The sequence below is a fragment of the Oncorhynchus tshawytscha genome, linkage group LG21 (assembly GCF_018296145.1).
Source record: "Oncorhynchus tshawytscha isolate Ot180627B linkage group LG21, Otsh_v2.0, whole genome shotgun sequence".
NCBI lineage: Eukaryota > Metazoa > Chordata > Actinopteri > Salmoniformes > Salmonidae > Oncorhynchus > Oncorhynchus tshawytscha.
The window spans coordinates 21282913-21305269 of NC_056449.1; the positions used below are offsets into that span (position 1 = coordinate 21282913).

The 22357-nt window shown below is 43.3% G+C and overlaps 1 protein-coding gene across 1 annotated transcript in view; it reads right to left on the reverse strand.

Annotated features, from left to right (window-relative positions):
• Positions 1-5930: 5930 nt before the first annotated feature.
• Positions 5931-22357, reverse strand: part of diaph2 (diaphanous-related formin 2) — a 689895-nt gene continuing 673468 nt past the window's right edge. The window contains 1 exon segment of the mRNA XM_024383199.2: positions 5931-6916. Coding sequence (XP_024238967.2) covers positions 6852-6916 — 65 coding nt within the window. The 3' untranslated portion in view covers positions 5931-6851.

Consider the following 22357-nt stretch of genomic DNA (forward strand, 5'->3'; position numbering starts at 1 on the left):
ATTTATCACGCACTAACACCGCTAGCACTCAGCAGTCCCTGTCCATAAATCAGCCAGGTACAGGTATCATCTGCTCTGTCATCGAAGGGAGACCGCTATGGAAGAAAGTGAGGAAAGCTGTACTTTACTTACAGCATGTAGGTATAATGCATTATGAAGAAGCTATAATGCATTGCAAGACTTGTCATCATCAGGTTCAGGTTCAGCAAGGCTATAGCTGAAGGCTATAATGCATTATGAAGCCGTTATAAAATGAAAAGTAAGACTTGTTTTAACCCCTTTATAACGTCTAATCTCAGAATGATTCTCACAAGAACAAAAACATTTTAAAGTAACTTCCCAGTGTTTCCAGATTTCTATGAAATATGACCTATAATTAATTACAATATTAGTGAAATAGTTTTCCTTCCAAAAAAAGGTAATTAAGCATGTTAAAAAGCTTTTAACATGCTTTTCTGTGGGTGTAATCCAACAACAGAATGGTGTGGGCGCATACCGGTCATTAAAAATATGAATGTGAATAAACCACAGATTGGCCAGCTCATCCTCTTCAGGCAATGACATCATCATCTATGAGGAAATAGCAAGTATTTTTGAAACTATTTTTGAAACAGATTCGTTTGAGGTGTTTTTTTAAAAGTGTTTTTTTTTCTACAATTAATGCTTTGGCCCCAAATATGTGTATAGGATGGGTAAACAATATTATTTGGGTATGAGTGAAGAGAATATGAACTTTTGAAAGAGATTTTCAATGGACAGTTACTTTAAGTTAGAGGGAAAATAACAGTCTCATAATAAATCATTATACCAGTCAGCTGAAGGGTTACCCAAATTAAATGAACACTTGGTAAAAATAACACTTGGTTAAGTGTTACCAAAATTACAGGCGATACTCTGTGATTAGATCAGGAAAATAGACATTTAAACAGGGGTTGGTAAAAATAACACTTGGTTAAGTGTTACCAAAATTACAGGCGATACTCTGTGATTAGATCATGAAAATAGACATTTAAACAGGGGTTGTTAAAAATAACACTTGGTTAAGTGTTACCAAAATTACAGGCGATACTCTGTGATTAGATCAGGAAAATAGACATTTAAACAGGGGTTGGTAAAAATAACACTTGGTTAAGTGTTACCAAAATTACAGGCGATACTCTGTGATTAGATCATGAAAATAGACATTTAAACAGGGGTTGGTAAAAATCACAGTTTGTACTTATACTAATAAAATAGGCACCAGTCAATGATAAACATGACATCTTTCAGAAATCAGTTTATATAACAAAGTGGTTATTATTTTGTGTAATATTCCATTACATACTTTAGTCAGGAACAGTGTGCATAACCATTAAAATGTTTCTTCCTTATGGATAAAAATAAACGTAAAGATGCTACAAATATATTTTTCAAGCCAATAAAAACCTAGTCAATGTGAAAGTCGAGGGTAGGCAGGGCCATGGTATCATACATCACAGCAACATTGTTACTTTATATTTTCTTTATTCATCATGTCATCATTTTACAAATTACAATATGAAGGACTAACAAAATGTATTTATTTATGTGGCAGCATTGAACTATTTGGAAGTAATTCACTCGCTTTCTGTGGCAAGGCAGCACTCATGAAATTCAAATCAAACCATTCCGTAGCTTAGCAGAATAATAGAAAGTTAAAGTGCACCATCAACGAGTGTGAATGTTGATCCAAACATTCGCTCTCTTCCTGATTGAGCTAGTAATCAATTGACACCAAATGAATGACACCTAATAGTTTCACAAGCCCCCGTCTCCTCAATGACTTGCGCAAATCAGACTTTCCTAACAATAATTTAACTTTCATGACAATAAGAGACGTATTAGTTAAGCATGTACTTAATATGGAAACCGTAGTGCAGATCTCAAGTAAGAATACCAAAAATACAGGGTGAGCATGAGATGGTTTGGCCAAGTCAGAGGGAGATGGTTTGGCCCAGTCAGAGGGAGATGGTTTGGCCCAGTCAGGGGATCCTTTAATACCACTGGTGGTTCAGTCCCTTTACAGGTTACTGTTGCCACCTGCAACACTGTTGCTACTCTCTATGCATACACAGCACACATTTTTCACCCTACAGCACAAGGGAAATAGCTTGGTCCCAGATCTGTTTGTGCTGCTTAGCTGAGAGTTGGCTATTCAGCACTAACAGATCTGGGACCAGGCTACAGGGGAAAATACAATAATCACAAATGGGGAAAGTTGCTTTCGTCTCTGATTTCATTGTACCAGTAAATCAAGAATGAGATATCCATCTTCAATTTCAAATCAAATACAGTCAAACTTTGATATATTAATTTCCAAAATGCATAAAATGACATTCTAGTATGTGTTATCACAATTTTCAATTTTTGGTCTTCCTGCAGTCAAATTACCTAGTGGCCTCATGGGTGGAATGTTATAAATATTATGCATTATTTATTCATTATTCATAATTAATAAACGTCTATTTTTTTCATGCCAAAAACTCTGTGTTTCTATTCCAGCGTTTTCTATTTATTTATTTAATATTTCAGTTTTCTGTGATGTATATAAAGTTAATATTAGGATGCAGATTCAAAATGTTATACAACTCTATATCTGATTTGGAACAGGTGTATACTATTGTTTCAAAGTAGTATTACTTTAAAACTACCAAGAAACACTCTGCATGACCCTGAATTAGCCCACTGCAGTAAAAGGTAAATGTAACTATGGACTTGTTTTAAGAGTTGGCTACCAGGGAAAAATCAAGATTTCATTCTGTACAAGCTGAACTATAATTTCACTTGACTAGGAAAGATAAATACAAAAACAATACAACAAAACTGAGTATTCAGTCACCATTCTGTAACAGTTGTTCACGTTTTGGATACAAACTTGGCATGTAAAACAAAAACAGAAGCATTGCACTTAACGCAGACTCACACGTAACTTATGGAATTGGGGTTACAAATGAAACACCTTGGGTGTGGGCTCACAACACATTGAGTGTTAAGAAAATAGTGTGTTTCTTACTGTGTAATGGTGAAACAGAATACAAAGGGAGTTTTTTTACTAGAAAAAGCAAATCAGTGCCTTTGGCAGTGCTGGATTTTCCACAGTGGGGATCTCTAGTGTATATGAAGCCAAAGCTATGGCAAATACACTCCTTCATGAACACGGTACCCTTTCTGTTTCTCTGTCTGCATCCCAAATGGTATCCTATTCCCTATTCCAATGTAGTGCACTACTTTTGACCAGGGCCCATAGGGCTCCAGTCAAAAGTAGTACACTATGTAGGGAACAGTGTGCCTCTGTGTAACTTACCACCCCAATCTTACATATTAACTGAATAGGACTCATCACATTTCATGAATATGCACACTTCTCCCAGGCAACTCTCATGAACATTGCACCGTATGAAGATGAAATTGATGAAACTTGGGCCTGTGAGGCTTCGAAGACGAGGGTTGCAACAAACCGACTCATCAGGCATCATGTTAAAACAGCAAATCTTCATCTATTCAGTCATAAGTCAAGCACAGCCACTGCTTTCCTCCCAAGCTTCTGTTCCGATCACTGGGAAAGGCATGATTTTCTGCACAGTTTTGCCAGCAGTGATATGGCATAATTGAGACATCACGTTATGGCGAGCATTTACTCACGCCATAAGCAGTAGGTCAAGGGAGGGTGTGTGGAGGCTTCCCTTACTAAGACAGCCACCATGTTGTCAGCATAGACCCTCAATGTATTCCACTGGGTACGGTTTCCTTGTGGGGGAAAGCGACCATTTCTCTCGCATCTGCTTACTGCTCAGACATGGAAGGGACAAGCATGCTCTAGGCACACTGTGAATATGGGAATTAATCCGTGCAACAAAAAAAAAAATAAGGAAAAGAGGGGGAAAAAATCTCAAATGGCTCCTAATGTGAGTACATTGCTCAGAGCTTTATTTTCCTTGCGGTCGACTGAATGCTCAAACTAGCCTTTATTCATTCTATTTTTTTCCCTTTCATATGACCATTTTGTTTCGTATGACATCTTGTCAAATGAGTGTGAAGTCCTGGCAGGTTATGCTGCGATTAGGAAACTGCTAGTAACGGGAAAGCTCTTAGCACTGACATCAAGAAACAAGGCCTTTCATAACACAGCCACAAAAAACTTGGGAAAGAAATATGAACACAATAAAAACGATTTGAAAGGGTTTCACAATTTCAATAGAATGTTAGCCCCCCTCCTGAGAACCCATGCACGTCTTTCCCTCCCTGACAAGCTAAAGGCTTAGCATGCTAAACCCACTAAGACATTTAGAAGTTTAACTGGAGAAGACAGGCTAATGTTTTAGCATGCTAAAGCTAGTTAGCTATTCAGGAGCTCGACTGGCTCGTGTAGTCGAGCCAGTCGTAGTACTGCTCAATGAAAGCGGTTGTCACTAGTCACCACAGCCACAAAATAATGCCCCCCCCCCTCCCCCCTATTTTTTTTATTTTTATTTTTTACAAATTCTCATCTTAAAAAGTGATTTTATACCTTAATCCGAACTTTAACCACACTGCTAACCTTAAGCATATACCTAATCCTAACCTTAAATTAAGACCAAGAAGCACATTTTTCCCCCCATGTATTTTTACGATTGCCAATTTGGACTTTGTGCTTGTGCTATCTAGTGGAAACCAGCCTTTTGCTGAGGCATACTGTACAGTGCCTTCAGAAAGTTTTGTTGTGTTACATTTTGTTGTGTTACAGCCGGAATTTAAAATGGACGACGTTGAGATTTTCTGTCCCTTGCCTACACACAATACCCCATAATGTCAAAGTGAAATTATGTTTTTAGAAATGTTTACAAATTCATAAAAAATGTAAAGCTGAAATGTCTTGAGTCAATAAGTATTCAACCCCTTTGTTAAGACAAGCCTAAATAAGTTCAGGAGTAAAAATGTGCTTAACAAATCACCTAATAAGTTGCATTGACTCACTTGTGTGCAATAATAGTGTTTAACATGGTTTTTGAATAACTAATTAATCTCTGTTCCTCACACATACAATTATCTGTAAGGTCCCTCAGACGAGCAGTGAATTTCAAACACAGATTCAAAGATGGGATGTCTTCCAATGCCTCGCAAAGAAGGGCACCTATTGGTAGATGAGTAAAAAAAACTCAGTTCCTAACTCAGTTGCCAGAGAGGAAGGAAATCGCTGAGGGATTTCACCATGAGGCCAATGGTGACTTTAAAATTGTTCCAGAGTTGAATAGCTGTGATAGGAGAAAACTGAGGATGGATCAACAACACTGTAGTTACGCCACAATACTAACCTAAATGACAGAGTGAAAAGAAGAAAGCATGTACAGAAAAAAAATATTCCAAAACATGCATCCTGTTTGCAATAAGGCACTAAATTAGAACTGCAACAAAATATGGCAAAGAAATTGACTTTATGTCCTGAATAGAAAGCATTATGTTTGTGGCAAATCCAACACAACACATCACTGTGTATCACTCTTCATATGTTCAAGCATGGTGGTGGCTGCATCATGTTATGGCTATGCTTGTCATTGGCAAGGACTAGGGCAGTGTTTCCCAAACCTGGTCCTCCAGTACCCCCAACAGTACACTTTTTATTGTAACCCTGGACAAGCACACCTGATTCAACTTGTCAACTGCACTGATTATTGTATTTTTTAAATTTAAATTGAAAACATGGCTCAAATCAATCCAAACCTCTACACAGGAGTTATCTGTGCTCAGCTATCTGAGTGGCCTAGTTACAGATTTGACTTAAATCAGCGTGAAAATGTATGGCAAGACTTGAAAATGGCTGCCTAGCAATGATCAACAACCAACATGACAGAGATTAAATAATTGTTTTGAGAATGATGTGCAAATATTGTACAATCCAGGTGTGCAAAGCTCTTAGAGACTTACTCAGAAAGACTCAGTTGTAATCGATGCCAAAGGTGTAACATCTACTGACTCAGGGGTGTGAATACTTATGTAAATTAGATATCTGTATTTCATTTTCAATACATGTGCAAAAATATCTAAAAACATGTTTAGTACACTAAGGAATTTGACATCTCTGGGAGAAAAACAAAAAACAATGAATATGATGCTTTCTCTGCCACAACATATGGAGAATTCAGTCGTATACTCTAAAGATCACTGATGCATATTTACAGTTCTGTATCCTTGTTGTGAGACATATTATGCATAATATTATCGGATTAATTTGGGGGAAAATACTCTTTCACAAATAAAGGGGTTCACACCAATTAACTGTTCACGCCACAGTTAATTGCTGTATGTGTTGAATAAAAGCGGAATAGAGAAATAGAGAATGTGGTTAGTCAGAATACACTAGAGGTCAGTCCTCACTGGAGAGATGTCTGTTCTCTAGTTACATCCCTACTCACTGCATCCATTCGGAAGTACATGACCAGAGATGAGAGGACAGGTGTGGCAGTTTTAGGAGGGTTGGGTTGTCTGACAGATATAGTGAAGTTCTGTGAGCCTATATGACAATTTGAGCAACCAAGTACAGTTTTTTTCTCTCCCCAAAACAACCAAAGCTTTACAGTCATGTACAGGCAAAGCCATGACAAAGTAGATTATAAATATGTAAGGCAGTCAGACCAACATTATGACTATTGAATATCCTGTGTGATGATGTCCTGTTCTTGTTTTCTCAGTTACTCTTAGGTTCTTTAGGGGCCTTTTGTTTTCTTCAAGACCTGGCAGTGTGTGTGTGTGTGTTGTGTGTCACGCAGCTAGGGTCCATCCCTCCTACTAGACGTCCTCAGATTCTCCTCGCAGGCCTCTTTGGCACTTATCTAACGTCTTCTGGTAGGCGCGGGCCATCATCGAGCCTGGGGGTTTCCATTGTGGCGCGACCGAGACCTTTCCAGGACCGCGCGGCGGGTGTCTGAAGAGAGAGAGAGACAGAAAATAAGAAAGAGTGAGATGGAGAGCGAGAGAGGGAAAAAAAGAGAACAGGAAAGTGTTGTTAGAGTCATAGTAACACAAAGAGGGTGTGAGGGGTAGGAGAGGAGGAGGGAGAGAAACATCAATAACAGAACCCAAGCTGATTAAGAAGACAGCAGCACGGTGGAGGGGAAGAGACAAGAGGGGCCTGGAGTGGCGGTGCTTGCGTCTAGTGTCATAGTAACTGCCAAGGAAGAGCACAAACACAGCACACAACACACAGAGTGAGCGAGTGAGCAGGGGAGAGAGAGAGAGAGAGAGAGAGAGAGAGAGAGAGAGAGTGCGAGTGAACAGGGGTGAGTTGAGGAGATCAGAATTACCACAATTAGGCAGATAGCCGCTAATTATCAAAATCCAGAAAAGAGCTGTTCAATTCTACAACCACCTAAAAGGAAGCAATTCCCAAACCTTCCATAACAAAGCAATCCCCTACAGAGAGATTAACCTGGAGAAGAGTCCCCTAAGCAAGCTGGCCCCAGGGCTCTCTAGAATAAACAGACCCCACAGAGGCCCAGGACAGCAACACAATAAGACCCAACTAAATCATGAGATAACAAAAAGATAATTACTTGACACATTGGAAAGAATTACCAAAAAACTGAGCAAACTAGAATGCTATTTCATCCTAAACAGAGAGGACACAGTGGCAGAATACCTGACCACTATGACTGACCCAGTCAATTAAGGAAAGTTTTGACTATGTACAGACTGAGCATAGCCTTGCTATTGAGAGAGGCCGCCGTAGGCAGACCTGGCTCTCAAGAGAAGACAGGCTATCTGCACACTACCCACAAAATGAGGTGGAAACTGTGCTGCACTTCCTAACCTCCTGCCAAATGTATGACCATATTAGATACACATATTTCCCTCAGATTAAACAGAGGCACAAATAATTAAAAAACAAATCCAATTTTGATACACTCCCATATCTTTTGGGTGAAATACCACAGTGTGCCATCACAGAAGCATTATTTATGACCTGTTGTCACAAGAAAAGGGCAACCAGAGAAGAACAAACACCATCGTAAATACAACCCATATTTATGTTTATTTATTGTCCCTTTGTACTTTAACTATTTGCACATTGTTACAACACTGTATATAGACATAATATAACATTTGAAATGTTTCTATTCCATTGGAACTTATGTGAGTGTAATGTTTACTGTTCATTTTATATTGTTTCACTTATCTTGCTTTGGCAATGTAAACATATGTTTCCAATGCCAATAAAGCCCTTCGAATTGAATTGAGAGAGAAGGAGTGAGTAGGGGAGAGAGAGAGAGAGGAGAGAGAGAGAGAGGAGAGTTAGTTAGTGAGAAGGGGAGAGCGAGTGAGAATGAGTGACTGAGTGAGCAGGGGAGAGAGAGAGAGCAGGGGAGAGGGGGAGAGAGAGTGAGCAGGGGAGAGGGGGAGAGAGAGAGAGTGAGCAGGGAAGAGGGAGAGAGAGAGAGTGAGTGAGCAGGGGAGAGAGAGGGAAAGAGCGAGAGATCGAGAGAGCGCGAGTGAGCATGGGAGAGAGATTTTTTTATTTCATTTTATTGTTTATTTCAATTTTGTTTATTATCTTTTTCACTTGCTTTGGCAATGTAAACATATGTTTTCCATGCCAATAAAGCCCTTAAGTTGAATTGAAATTTAATTGAGAGAGAGTGAGAGAGCGCAAGTGAGCAGGGGAGAGGGAGAGAGCGAGTGAGCAGTGGAGAGGGAGAGAGAGCGAGAGAGCAGGGGAGAAGGAGAGAGAGAGAGAGTAAGTAGGGGAGAGGAAGAGAGAGAGTGCGAGTCAGCAGGAGAGAGACATATAGAGCGAGTGAGCAGGAGAGAGAGATATAGAGCGAGTGAGCAGGAGAGAGAGATATAGAGCGAGTGAGCAGGAGAAAGAGATATAGAGCGAGTGAGCAGGAGAGAGAGCTAGAGAGTCAGTGAGCAGGGGAGACAGAGAGAGCTAGAGAGAGTGAGTGAGCAGTAGACAGAGAGGGATAGTGATAGAGCAGGGGAGAGGGAGAGAGCGAGCGAGCAGGGGGGACGGAGAGAGAGCGAGCAGGGGAGACGGAGAGAGAGCGAGCAGGGGAGACGGAGAGAGAGCGAGAGAGTGAGCAGGGGAGAGAGAGAGAGAGAGAGAGGTGGTTTCCTTTGGTTAGTTTCAGACATGCATGATGAGGTGCGTTATTGTTCATTTCAGTCTTCCAATATTTCCGTAAGAGGTTTCACTCCGGCTGCCCCTGTGAGCCAACCAGTTAGAACACTTTGGGTAGGCTGCGTCGGCCCACTCTCACCTCTCCATAATAGAGTTATACAAACAACTCCTCCCTCCAATAGGCCAACTGTGGCTGCCCATGGCTACTCATGGCACCGGCCCCGCCATGCAAGGTGGCAGGTGGGTTGGGCGGCACTGGATGGCCAGGAAGTGAGGTATCCACGGAAACAAGGTAGCTAGCTATGCCCACACGAGCCTCCCCTGGTGGTCTCCAAATCTGGCGCTGCCATGGTGGTGCCCATTACTCAGTGCCAGCTGTGGGGTGCCAGGCGTCCCGGGCTGGGCGTTGTTTAATGGCGCCAGCTCCATCCATCACGTCAGGTAATGAGCTAAGAGTGATTGTGACGGCGGCGGTGTGCATATGTCTCCACCACCAGGATTCCCAACAGACGCCTCAGATGGAGGGAGAACATGCAGATGGTGCACAGGAGGAGAGGGGGGGAGAAGGATGGAGGAGAGAGAGTTGTGGGGGGGTAACAGATAGGGACAGAGTAAAAAAGAGAAAGATAGTGGGAGAGGGAGAGAAAGAAAGCAAAGCAGATATAAAAAAGAGAGTTAGGAACCTAGAGATAGAAAAGAGAGAGAGCGAGAGAGAGATACAAAGAGAGCAAGCGAGAGAGAGAGAGAGAGAGCGAGGCAGAGAAATCCAGAGAGATAGACTGTATATGCATGGAAAGCGAGAGTTGTGCTATATGCTTCTTGTTGCATTGAGTTGGTGAAAGTTACAGCCTGCGACCTTCTGAACTTGGCATGCTCCGTATTGCAAAGAACATCTGAGTGACAATCCTCAATCACCCTCTCTTTCATCCATTCCATCTTCAAAAACGCTTCCAAGGGTTTCAACGTGCCTGAGGGGCAAGCTCAAACTCCTTTCGCAGGCGCCAAATGTTCCACGCAAACCACCACCAATGTTTAAAAAAACGAATACAACGGGAGACCAAGGAAGAACTTTTATAAAATCCCGAAAACCTCCATGTCCGATTTCTCGCCTTTGCCATTTGCAATTCCAATCAATGTGACCTCATTTCAGGGCGATCGCTCGCCTTTAACGTTGAGCCCATCAGAACAGCAGTGCTTGGAGAATACAGTTCTCCTCCCTTTAATACTGGGGTCAGAATTGACTGTATCTATTACCAGACGTGGGAGGGAGAAGAGGAGGAGGAGAGAGGAGAGATGAAAGACAAAAGGGAGAGGGACTGGGCATGGCCAAGAGATGAAGAGGAGGATGGAGCAAGAAAAAACAAACATTTCACCACTTCCAGGAAATTATTTTCGTCTTCGGTTTGGAATTGCTTTGAAGATTTGAAGTTATACATTATGTGCTAAAGACTAAAAGATGTTCTTGAACTTGTTCGGTACGGCAAAAAAACGGCCATTGTGTGAGGAAGGTTGACATTGGAAATGCACAAGTTAAATTGAAACTACTTTGTTAAGGTCGACATGAAGAGACTTGAACATCTTCTTGAACTTGTTCATTAGAGTGAAGAACCAGCCACTGATTGTAGAAGGTGGAAATTTGAAATGGTTCAAACCATCACCGCAAGTTGAATGCCAACGACTGTTCTAAGGTCGTCATAACGAGACACAAAACATCTTCAAGAGAATCAAACATCTTAAAATTATTTGGTGAATTGTTTGCCAGCCATTGAGTGCAGAAATAAAGAAAAAAATTCAAACCATCACCAGAAAAGATTGCCTTTTCATTCAGGAGACCGCACAACAGTTTTAAAATAACATGGGTAATTGCATCAAGCCATCAAGCTTGTACTTCCTTCACTCACGCCGCCAAACTTAACCTAGTAAAACTGACTATCCTACCGATCCTCGACTTCGGCGATGTCATCTACAAAATAGCTTCCAATACTCTGCTCAGCAAACTGGATGCAGTTTATCACAGTGCCATCCGTTTTGTTACTAAAGCACCTTATACCACCCACCACTGCGACCTGTATGCTCTAGTTGGCTGGCCCTCGCTACATATTCGTAGCCAGACCCACTGGCTCCAGGTCATTTACAAGTCCATGCTAGGTAAAGCTCCGCCTTATCTCAGTTCACTGGTCACGATGGCAACACCCACCTGTAGCACGCGCTCCAGCAGGTGTATCTCACTGATCATCCCTAAAGCCAACACCTCATTTGGCCGCCTTTCCTTCCAGTTCTCTGCTGCCTGTGACTGGAACGAATTGCAAAAATCGCTGAAGTTGGAGACTTTTATCTCCCTCACCAACTTCAAACATCTGCTATCTGAGCAGCTAACCGATCGCTGCAGCTGTACATAGTCTATCGGTAAATAGCCCACCCAAGTTACCTACCTCATCCCCATACTGTTTTTATTTCTTTACTGTTCTGCTCTTTTGCACACCAGTATCTCTACCTGCACATGACCATCTGATCATTTATCACTCCAGTGTTAATCTGCAAAATTGTAATTATTCGCCTACCTCCTCATGCCTTTTGCACACAATGTATATAGACTCTTTTTCCCCCCCTACTATGTTATTGACTTGTTTATTGTTTACTCCATGTGTAACTCTGTGTTGTTGTCTGTTCACACTGCTATGCTTTATCTTGGCCGAGTCGCAGTTGTAAATGAGAACGTGTTCTCAACTAGCCTACCTGGTTAAATAAAATAAAATGTTTAAACATTTTCAAAAAGGGAGAAAAAAAAGTGTGCAGTAAAATCAAATGCATCTTCTCTTGGAGGATACCTCCGAGTGGAACCATATCCCCTATGAGGATACCCCCGAGTGGAACCATATCCCCTATGAGGATACCTCAGAGTGGAACCATATCCCCTATGAGGATACCTCAGAGTGGAACCATATCCCCTTGGAGGATACCTAAGAGTGGAACCATCTCCCCTTGGAGGATACCTCAGAGTGGAACCATCTCCCCTTGGAGGATACCTCAGAGTGGAACAATATCCCCTATGAGGATATCTCAGAGTGGAACCATTTGCTTCTCAATAGCCTTTCCAGTTCTTATCGTCCGGTCTAAAAACCCCTCCAGTTCGCATCATTAGTTCTAAAACCCTTCCAGTTTGCATCATCACTTCTAAAACCCCTCCAGTTCGCATCGTCAGGTATAAAACCCTTCCAGTTCACATCATCATTTCTAAAACCCTTCCAGTTCGCATCATCAGGTATAAAACCCTTCCAGTTCGCATCATCAGTTCTAAAAACCCCTCCAGTTTGTATCATCAATTCTAAAACCCTTCCAGTTCGCATCGTCAGGTATAAAACCCTTCCAGTTCACAGCATCAGGTATAAAACCCTTCCAGTTCGCATCATCAGATATAAACGCCCATCTTCCCTCCCCACATCAATCTAGCGACAACAACTGCACAAACAGTTGCCATTACAGCTATTCTCTACACAGAAATTAAAACACTTATCCAACACCCATAGACACACACACTATACAAGGACAACCACACATCAGACAACTTCAATTGTATTTCTGTCTTCTGGTTTTGATGGCTTCCTTTACCTGCTTCTCCCTGAGGCGACATCTTTCAGTTAGTGAAGACACAGAAGCACAAGAGAAGGAGAAAGGAGGAATTGACAAAAGAAGAACAGCATTCCTGGTTACAGTGGGGACTTGTCTAGCTCTCACAGAACTTAATTAAATGCAAATGACTGGCATTGTTTCTCAAGTGGTAAAGCAGCGCACCAAGGGGCATGGGTAAAGAGTGACGTACACATCACACACACTCTAAGGGGTGTATCACAATGATCCACGCCACAGGGAGACAGCGTCTATAAGCAAAGGGTAATACGAAGTGAGGATGCCAACATGACTAAACGGTCTAACCGCACACACACACACACACGCACACACACACACACAGCTCTCGTCTGATTGGCTGAAAGGCGTGCTGAGAAAATGCCATTTCATGTTGTGATGGAGTGATAGGGGAGCTCCCGCATCTCTGGTGCGTTCCCTCCAAAAGAGATTAAAACCCATAATGGGTTTTGTGTTACTGTCATCTTTTACTAATTACACAGAATTACATCATCAGCGGGGCCTGTGATCTGAACGCTAAGGGAAAGCCTGTCAGTCATCTATCAAAGCCTTCCCAGTAAGACCTTCCAGGGATCCCTATAAACAAAAAGACGATTCAGGATGATGAATTTTAAAGTTCATTACCATCTGGGATAGCCAAGGTTTGGGACAACTACAAAGACACGCTGTTCGTATCCATCAGGGTTAAGAAAACAGTGGATAAGGTAAACATAATCACCATCCTTCTCTTAGGATGAGAAAACATACACAGCAGACCGGGCCTAGGTTCTGTTTCTTCTGGATTGTGATTGAATAGGGTTTTTCTGCATACTGAATCCTTACTCAAATTATTTGTTGACACACAAGTGCACGCGTCCCCATACACACTACCAACCCCCAAAACCCACCCACCCAAACAATACTTTACATTTCAATGAGACAAAAGCAATAAGGGGTAATTAAATATTTTCTGTGCCACATGTCAACACACAGTGTTTACTCCCAGTTCTCTGAGAGTTAGGCTCCCCGCTGCTGCTTCTACAAGAGTATGTGGACACCCCTTCAAATTAGTGGATTCGGCTAGTTCAGCCACACCCATTGTTGACAGGTCTATAAAATAGAGCACACAGCCGTGCAATCTCCATAGACAAATATTGGCAGTAGAGTGGCCTTACTGAAGAGCTCAGTGACTTTCAACGTGGCACCGTCATAGGATGCTACCTTTCCAACAAATCAGTTAGTAAAATTTATGCCCTGCTAGAGCTGCCCCTGTCATCTCAAAGTGCTGTTATTGTGAAGTGTCAATGTCTAGGAGCAACAACGGTTCTGTGGTAGGCCACACAAGCTCACAGAATGGGACCGCCGAGTGCTGAAGTGCAAAGCGTGTAAAAAATCTTCTGACCTCGGTTGGAACCCTCACTACAGAGTTCCAAACTGCCTTTGGAAGCCATGTCAGCACAATAACTGTTCATTGGGAGCTTCATTAAATGGGTTTCCATTGCTGAGCAGCTGCACACAAGCCTAAGATCACCATGTGCAATGCCAAGCGTCGGGTTGGAGTGATGTAAAGTTCACTGCCATTGGACTCTGGAGCAGTGGAAACGTGTTCTCTGGAGTGATGAATCACGCTTCACCTTCTGGCAGTCCGACGGACAAATCTGTGTGGAAAATGCTACCTTCCCCAATGCATAGTGCCATCGGTAAAGTTTGGTGGAGGAGGAATATTGGTCTGGGGCTGTTTTTCATGGTTCGGGCTAGGCCTCTTAGTTCCAGTGAAGGGAAATCTTAATGCTATAGTATACAATGACATTCTAGATGATTCTGTGCTTCCAACTTTGTGGCAACAGTTTGGGGAAGGCCCTTTCCTGATTCAGCACGACAATACCCCCATGCACAAAGCGTGGTCCATACAGAAAGGGTTTGTCAAGATCGGTGTGGAATAAATTTACTAGCCTGTACAGAGCCCTGACCTCCTCCCCATCGAACACAATTGGGATGAATTGGAACACCGACTGCGAGCCAGGCCGATTCACCCTACATCAGTGCCCGAAGGCTCTTGCGGCTGAATGGATGCAAGTCCCTGCCACAATGTTCCAACATCTATTGGAAAGCCTTCCCCTCAAGAGTAGAGGCTGTTATAGCAGCAAAGGAGGGACCAACTCCATATTAATGCCCATGATTTGGGAATGAGATTTTTGACGAGCAGGTGTCTACATACTATTGCCCATGTAGTGTAACTCTCCCTCAAATCTTCTCCCTCGCCTCACCCAGGGCTGGTGGCTGCAGAGTAATGGAGCTCCCAGAAACACCACAAACAAGATAGATAAATGGGATGCAGGGGGGAGAACAGCTATTTATTTGGCTTTCACTTATAGGGTTGCAGGAGCAAAACTACGGTTTGCACCACAACAGAGGCTCTTTCAAAGGTAAGATCATTTTTTGGGGATGTGGAAAAACTGGAATCCGACTGAAGGGTAACTTAAGTTTTGGAGGAGGGGATGGGGAAAGCTGGAGAGAATGCAGGTGAGAGAGAAAGAGAGAGGGGGAGAAGGAGGAAGGGAGAGTGGAAGAGGGGGAGGAGTAGAGGTCAAAATAACATGGCTAGACTGTAACCCATTAAAGTCAGTCTTTAGGTGATCTATCAGTTGCAGTTGAAATGTATAGTCTACAACACAGACTTAATTTAGGAGGTTTAGGGGATTACTAGGAGCAGCCTCCTGAATGACTTTACATTTAGGGAATTACTAGGAGCAACCTCCTGCATGTCTTTACAATTAGGAGGTTTAGGGGATTAGTAGGAGCAATCTCCTGCATGACTTTACATTTAGGGAATTACTAGGAGCAACCTCCTGCATGTCTTTACAATTAGGAGGTTTAGGGGATTAGTAGGAGCAATCTCCTGCATGTCTTTACAATTAGGAGGTTTAGGGGATTAGTAGGAGCAATCTCCTGCATGACTTTACATTTAGGAAGATTAGGGGATTACTAGGAGCAACCTCCTGCATGACTTTACATTTAGGAGGTTTAGGGGATTACTAGGAGCAATCTCCTGCATGACTTTACATTTAGGAAGATTAGGGGATTACTAGGAGCAACCTCCTGCATGACTTTACATTTAGGAGGTTTAGGGGATTACTAGGAGCAACCTCCTGCATGACTTTACATTTAGGAGGTTTAGGGGATTACTAGGGGCAACCTCCTGCATGACTTTTTATTTAGGAAGAGTAGGGGATTAATAAAAGCAACCTCCTGCATGACTTTACATTTAGGAGGTTTAGGGGATTACTAGGAGCAGCCTCCTGCATGACTTTACATTTAGGAAGTAGGGGATTACTAGGAGCAGCCTCCTGCATGACTTTACATTTAGGAAGATTAGGGGATTACTAGGAGCAGCCTCCTGCATGACTTTACATTTGTCTGTTCAGCTTCTGTTATAGGCATACATTCATTAGCTGCGTGACAGCGTCTGAGAAAATACAGTAGATTGACAGACGTGGAGGGACGCATTATCAATAAAATAGAATTTGAACTGTGTGACAAATATAACACTGTCATATACTGTCCAAGTTGCATTGATTTACGTAAACTCCCTCTGAACATTGCTATCTATTTCCTAACACTAACTCAACAAACAGCTAGAGCTCACTCAAAGCTTGTTTTATTCACACAGCATTTAATTGTCCGAAGGATGTCATGTAAGGCAATGTCTCAAGTCTGGTATTTGGTGAACAAGGCTTTTGAACAAGACCTTTGGTCTTAAGTAATGTCAGTTAAATGAGCATACGGGGCGTCAGGAGATTTGAAGAGATTTGAGGGGTGGGTGTGTGTGCGGTATGTGTGTGTGTTCTTCACATGGTCCGCATCAGACGGAAGAAGGGATCAGAGTGAAGTGAGAAAAGAAACACAGACTACGGTCCTGGATAAACATGCTGAGGCAAGATGCTGAAATTCTCCCCACTCTCCAGTTCTCTCTCTCTCTCTTTTTCGTTATTTTTCTCTCTCACTCACTTTCTCCCCATCTCTCTCTCTCCGACTGATGCGAGTCATCAGGGACCTGGATGGAGCTAATCTTTGCTCGTCTCTCTCATTTCCGTTTCGTAGATTTCAATCACGCACTGGGTCGTCTGTGATGTAGCACGTTGCTCGCCGCACACACACTGATGAATGACCCAGATACTCAATACAACCTATTCTCTCTCCCAACCCCAACTGCCCCTCTCTCACAAATCTACCTTAAGGACTGCATTAAAGTACTGACCGGCCGGGCCCTTTAGCCCCTTATTTGAAAAGATGCAGCATCTTAACTCATTTTGCTACAGGCCTTGCTTTTTCCTTTGCCCACTGCTGTGCCGCTCCACTCCCCACTCACTCCTCACCCCACACTCCTCCATTGTCCGCTGCCCCCTCTCCCTCGTTCTCTCTCTCCCCTGCTCGCTGTGGCTGAAAGGGGAGTAGGGGCTGAGAGTAATGTCTCTTGACAGCTCGGCACACAATACGGCGCAGGAGAGCTGGAAATCACTACACGTGTCCATAAACAAATGCTTATTTTTAGAGGAAAGAAAGGGTACTAGTTTATCTCCTCAGCGGGATGGCCTTGACAGGTTTGTACCAGGGACAAACAGTAAGACGGGAAAAGAGATAAAAGCTGTGTGTGAATGTGTGTGTGTGTGTCAATCTCAAAAGAAAAGTCCAAACGCCTTCCTCTGCAGCCAAGCTTGTGCTCTTGTCCTCTATTTTTGATTGAAAACAACAAGCTTGACAGGCAGCTGGTACTTATGATCTCTCATTGCGCCATCTCACATTCAGAGATCCCTTCTGATATCTGGACAGGAGGTGATTTATTTAGCCACAGAACAATGCTTCCTGGCATTTTTCAGACCTGTCGAGGCAACACACAAACGCACCAAAAAGCAGAAAGATGAAAACGTTCTTGCAATCGATCAAGCGCCAGCGGCAAAACTCTCATTCATGATCATCTTCTCAGTACTAGATTTCAGGAAGCAGTCTTCAAGAAAAAAAAACTTCAACTGTGCATCCACTCCTCAAATCGTTAGGGTGCCTTCTCAATGCATGTTTGAGATTCACCACTAGGCTAGCTGTCCGTATTGACAAAAGGCTAGCGTTGGGTTGGGGTATATAATGCTGTGGGGATGCTAGTATGGACAGTAGGCCTTTGGGGGGGGGGTCATTAGCAGCCTGAGCCTGCAGCCGGGGGGCAATCTGGGTTTGGAGTCAGCAATGGACACAGATGGGGTCTGGGGCAGCTAGGGCCTTTTCCAGGACAGCAGGTAATCAATCCATCAGGACCCGACACAGGGCTGCCCGAGGGGGACCATCGCTGATGCTCCAAGACTGATTGGGGGCTCGGCAGGAGGCCAGGGTGGGCACCGGGGCCCTAACTGCTCCAGTGAGAACAGAGCTGGGCCGAGCTCAACCACGAGCCAGTAAACTGACCTGGTTCAGCACAGCACAGCTTGTCTCCGCCTCGCCACCGTTTGTCATCTGTACCCGTGTGGTAAAGTGGCTGCGGCCAAAAACACACCTTTAACCATAACATATGATACCATAGGCCAACATCAATCAAAACACTTAGAGAAATGGGAGAATCTTTCCCCTTGGTGAAAAAAACACATCACTGTCTCCATTACCTAGAATCCCTCACCATCCAATTCAACCAAATGTCACCACAGAAATATCTGTGAATTCCCTGTAATTATATGTGTGACCTGAATGCATGTATGTATGTAAGCAGGCAGAGAGGATAACAGGGAGTGCGGAGGAGCCTAATTGCTGCAGACACTCTTGCTCCTGCTGGAGCCGCTTAAACAAGGGTCTAATTCTGAGGCCTGCAGAAGGAGAGCTAAGCCCGCAGCACTGCTTTGATTAACAGCTGAATCAGTAGACAGAGAGATAGTTAGACAAATTGATGCTAAGATATAGTTTGACAGACAGATGGGAGTGTAAATGGATGGTTTGGCAGAGTGATAAAGTAAATAGACTGATGGATCACCAAACAAATACAGGAACATAATGCCCGGGTGTGGAAACAAAAACCTCAGTGATGATGGGAACATCAGATAATGCCCGGTTGTGGAAACAAAAACCTTGGTGATGATGGGAACATCAGATAATGCCCGGTTGTGGAAACAAAAGCCTTGGTGATGATGGGAACATCAGATAATGCCCGGTTGTGGAAACAAAAGCCTTGGTGATGATGGGAACATCAGATAATGCCCGGTTGTGGAAACAAAAGCCTTGGTGATGATGGGAACACCAGATAATGCCCGGTTGTGGAAACAAAAGCCTTGGTGATGATGGGAACACCAGATAATGCCCGGTTGTGGAAAAAAAACCTCGGTGATGATGGGAACATCAGATAATGCCCGGTTGTGGAAACAAAAGCCTTGGTGATGATGGGAACACCAGATAATGCCCGGTTGTGGAAACAAAAACCTCGGTGATGATGGGAACGCCAGATAATGCTGGGTTGTGGAAACAAAAGCCTTGGTGATGATGGGAACACCAGATAATGCCGGGTTGTGGAAACAAAAACCTCGGTGATGGTGGGAACATCAGATAATGCCGGGTTGTGAAAACAAAAGCCTTGGTGATGATGGGAACGCCAGACAGAAAGATAAACAGATAGATCATGTTGATACGAGGGTGGATTGTTGGGGGTTTTGGTGGGGAGATCGATAGATTTTTTATTCTATTTGTTTGCCCAAAACGAGAGTTGACTTAGCTGTATACTTGTTCTGAGGGTGCCTGTTGTTCCCGCTCTGAAGGGGGAGGGGTTCTATGTAGAAATCCATCCTTTTAAACCACACGGTGAGGACTGACACATAATCATACAAATCCACAACATGACAGTGGGGATTTGAGGGCCCACCCTTAAACTAGCGTAAATCTCTGAGGGAGGTAACGACGTCATTACGATGTGCTAAACTTTGACCTTGGGAAGAGCGCTAAGGGCTGGGGGTTGGTGGTAGGATGAGAGAGGGAGTGGAGTAAAATAATACAACCAGGGATGAATAGGAGGGTAAACACACATAGACTGTTTACGCACCTATTTGTTGAAGTATATAGTGCTTACACACCTTTTAGACTCCATTTTAACATCAGCATTCACATTACTCACCGCCCATGAACTCATTGTCATCACATTCATCGATCTTTTCCTTTACTATACATCCCTGAATAACACCAAACATGTCAATATAATAGTCCTACAGTACTGAGCTGATGGGATGCCTACTTTAAGACTCAAAACAAAATGGCTGCCCTGACAACTCAATGCCTCATTACCGTTGGATTCCGTTGATGACCTCAAAATGACAAGACAGGGGCATTGGAGGGTCTGAAAGGGTCCGTCTCCTACTCTGCTGTTCCTTCAGGGACCTGAGGGGGACCAAGCGGGCACCGCGAGACAGCCCTGAGAAGTGTTGCAGGGCTTTTAATAGACAGCGGGGCCCAGAAAATCATGGCCTTTAGAGGTGCTGCATCTCTCACTGTCTGACAGCCTACAGGGGCTTTGGCTCCTACAATGACACCTTCAGAGTGCACTCTCAATGACACACACGCACCAACACACACACACACAGGTGCATATCCTCAGATACACTTAGGAGGCAGGCACAAAAACACACACAGTGAGCGACGGCCTAGTGTTTAGAGAACAGGCCAGCAACCGCAGGGTTGCCAGTTCAAATCCAGGGTCCGATGGGAAGAATTTGGCGGGAAGTGTACTGGCAACCAAGTCCTAGATGCCATTACCTGCCATTGTGCCTGTGAGCAAGGCACTTAACCCCCCACAACAACAGCTCCCTGGGTGCCCAGTGAGGCTGCCCAGTGTGGCAGCCCAGTGTGCCACCTCTCCAAAACCTCTATATGCATGTGTGTGTACTGTAGGTGTGTCTTTAAGAGGGGTTGGGCTAAAAGAGCATGTGACATTTCAGTTGGACCTTGTGTGCAATTGACCAATAAAGTGATCTTATACACACACGCACAGATGAAGAGACAAAGACACACCCATTCACAAACCATGAGAAATAACACCTGATGAGTGAACTCTAAGCAGCCTATTGAGATTGTGAAAACAGACCAGTATTCACCTGAGAACGGGGTTATGAAAAGAAAGACGTGTTGCTGCCATAGTATAAGATCACAATATACTTCTATAAAAGAACAACAGCAAGCAGTAAATATCCACAGTGAAAAATAGGCAAAGAACAGCTATTATGACCATTGTTCAGTGATATGGGTCTGGATATATGGAATCTAATGTGCCTCAGATACCCTGCAGGTACTGTACTCTGCACACCCAAACACACAAGTCCCTTGTTTCTCATCACAAAACCTCAAACTAGAAGTTTGCAAAAAGTCTACCCTGGGAAAGTTCTCCCCACAAGAAAACGTGCCCCCGGGCCCTTCTCAAACCTGGTTACTTTCATCAAGACCCTCTCCCATCCTCGCCTTATGGTGTTAAAGACATTTTTTATGTGTTCCAGCGCACAAAAAGAGCCAAGACAAATCATGGCGGTGCAGTGAGGGTATAAAAGGAGCCTCTTTCCTCAACAACATCAGACCCATTTGGTGAAGAAGATGCCAAAGATGCTGTGTTTCGCGTGGCTTGGCATTAAAGACAGAGTGAGCTCTCTCTTCTCTCCACTCTAAATCATTAATCGGTTGGCGCTCCCGGATGTACACAAATCAACCTGGTATGGGCCGCACTTCACTCTTTCCCATGATGCTTTGTACTTAGGATGTGAAGTCTAGCACTTTGATTTATCTGATGCCCTCTCAGCTAAGGGAGGTGAGGCAAGTGAGGTGGCATGTTACTGCATCATACTCATTCTAAAGGGCCAAGGCGGAATGTGCTGTTCCCTCCTCAATACCCTGTAGGAAACTGATTCTCGAACAGTACAGAAGGAGACGATACGAAAGCCTATATCTAAATCACTGCAATCAACTGACAGAGAGTAAGAATCCTCCAGAGGAATCCATTTAATAGGACTCGATTTCCAAGCAAGTTTGTAGATGGTCAGTATGACTGGATGTTTAAGTAAGGTTGTAGATGGTCAGTATGACTGGATGTTTAAGTAAGGTTGTAGATGTTCAGTATGACTGGATGTTTAAGGTTGTAGATGTTCAGTATAACTGGATGTTTAAGTAAGGGTGTAGGTGTTCAGTATGACTGGATGTTTAAGGTTGTAGATGTTCAGTATAACTGGATGTTTAAGTAAGGGTGTAGGTGTTCAGTATGACTGGATGTCTAAGTAAGGTTGTAGATGTTCAGTATAACTGGATGTTTAAGGAAGGTTGTAGATGTTCAGTATGACTGGATGTTTAAGGTTGTAGATGTTCAGTATAACTGGATGTTTAAGTAAGGGTGTAGGTGTTCAGTATGACTGGATGTCTAAGTAAGGTTGTAGATGTTCAGTATAACTGGATGTTTAAGGAAGGTTGTAGATGTTCAGTATGACTGGATGTTTAAGGTTGTAGATGTTCAGTATAACTGGATGTTTAAGTAAGGGTGTAGGTGTTCAGTATGACTGGATGTCTAAGTAAGGTTGTAGATGTTCAGTATAACTGGATGTTTAAGGAAGGTTGTAGATGTTCAGT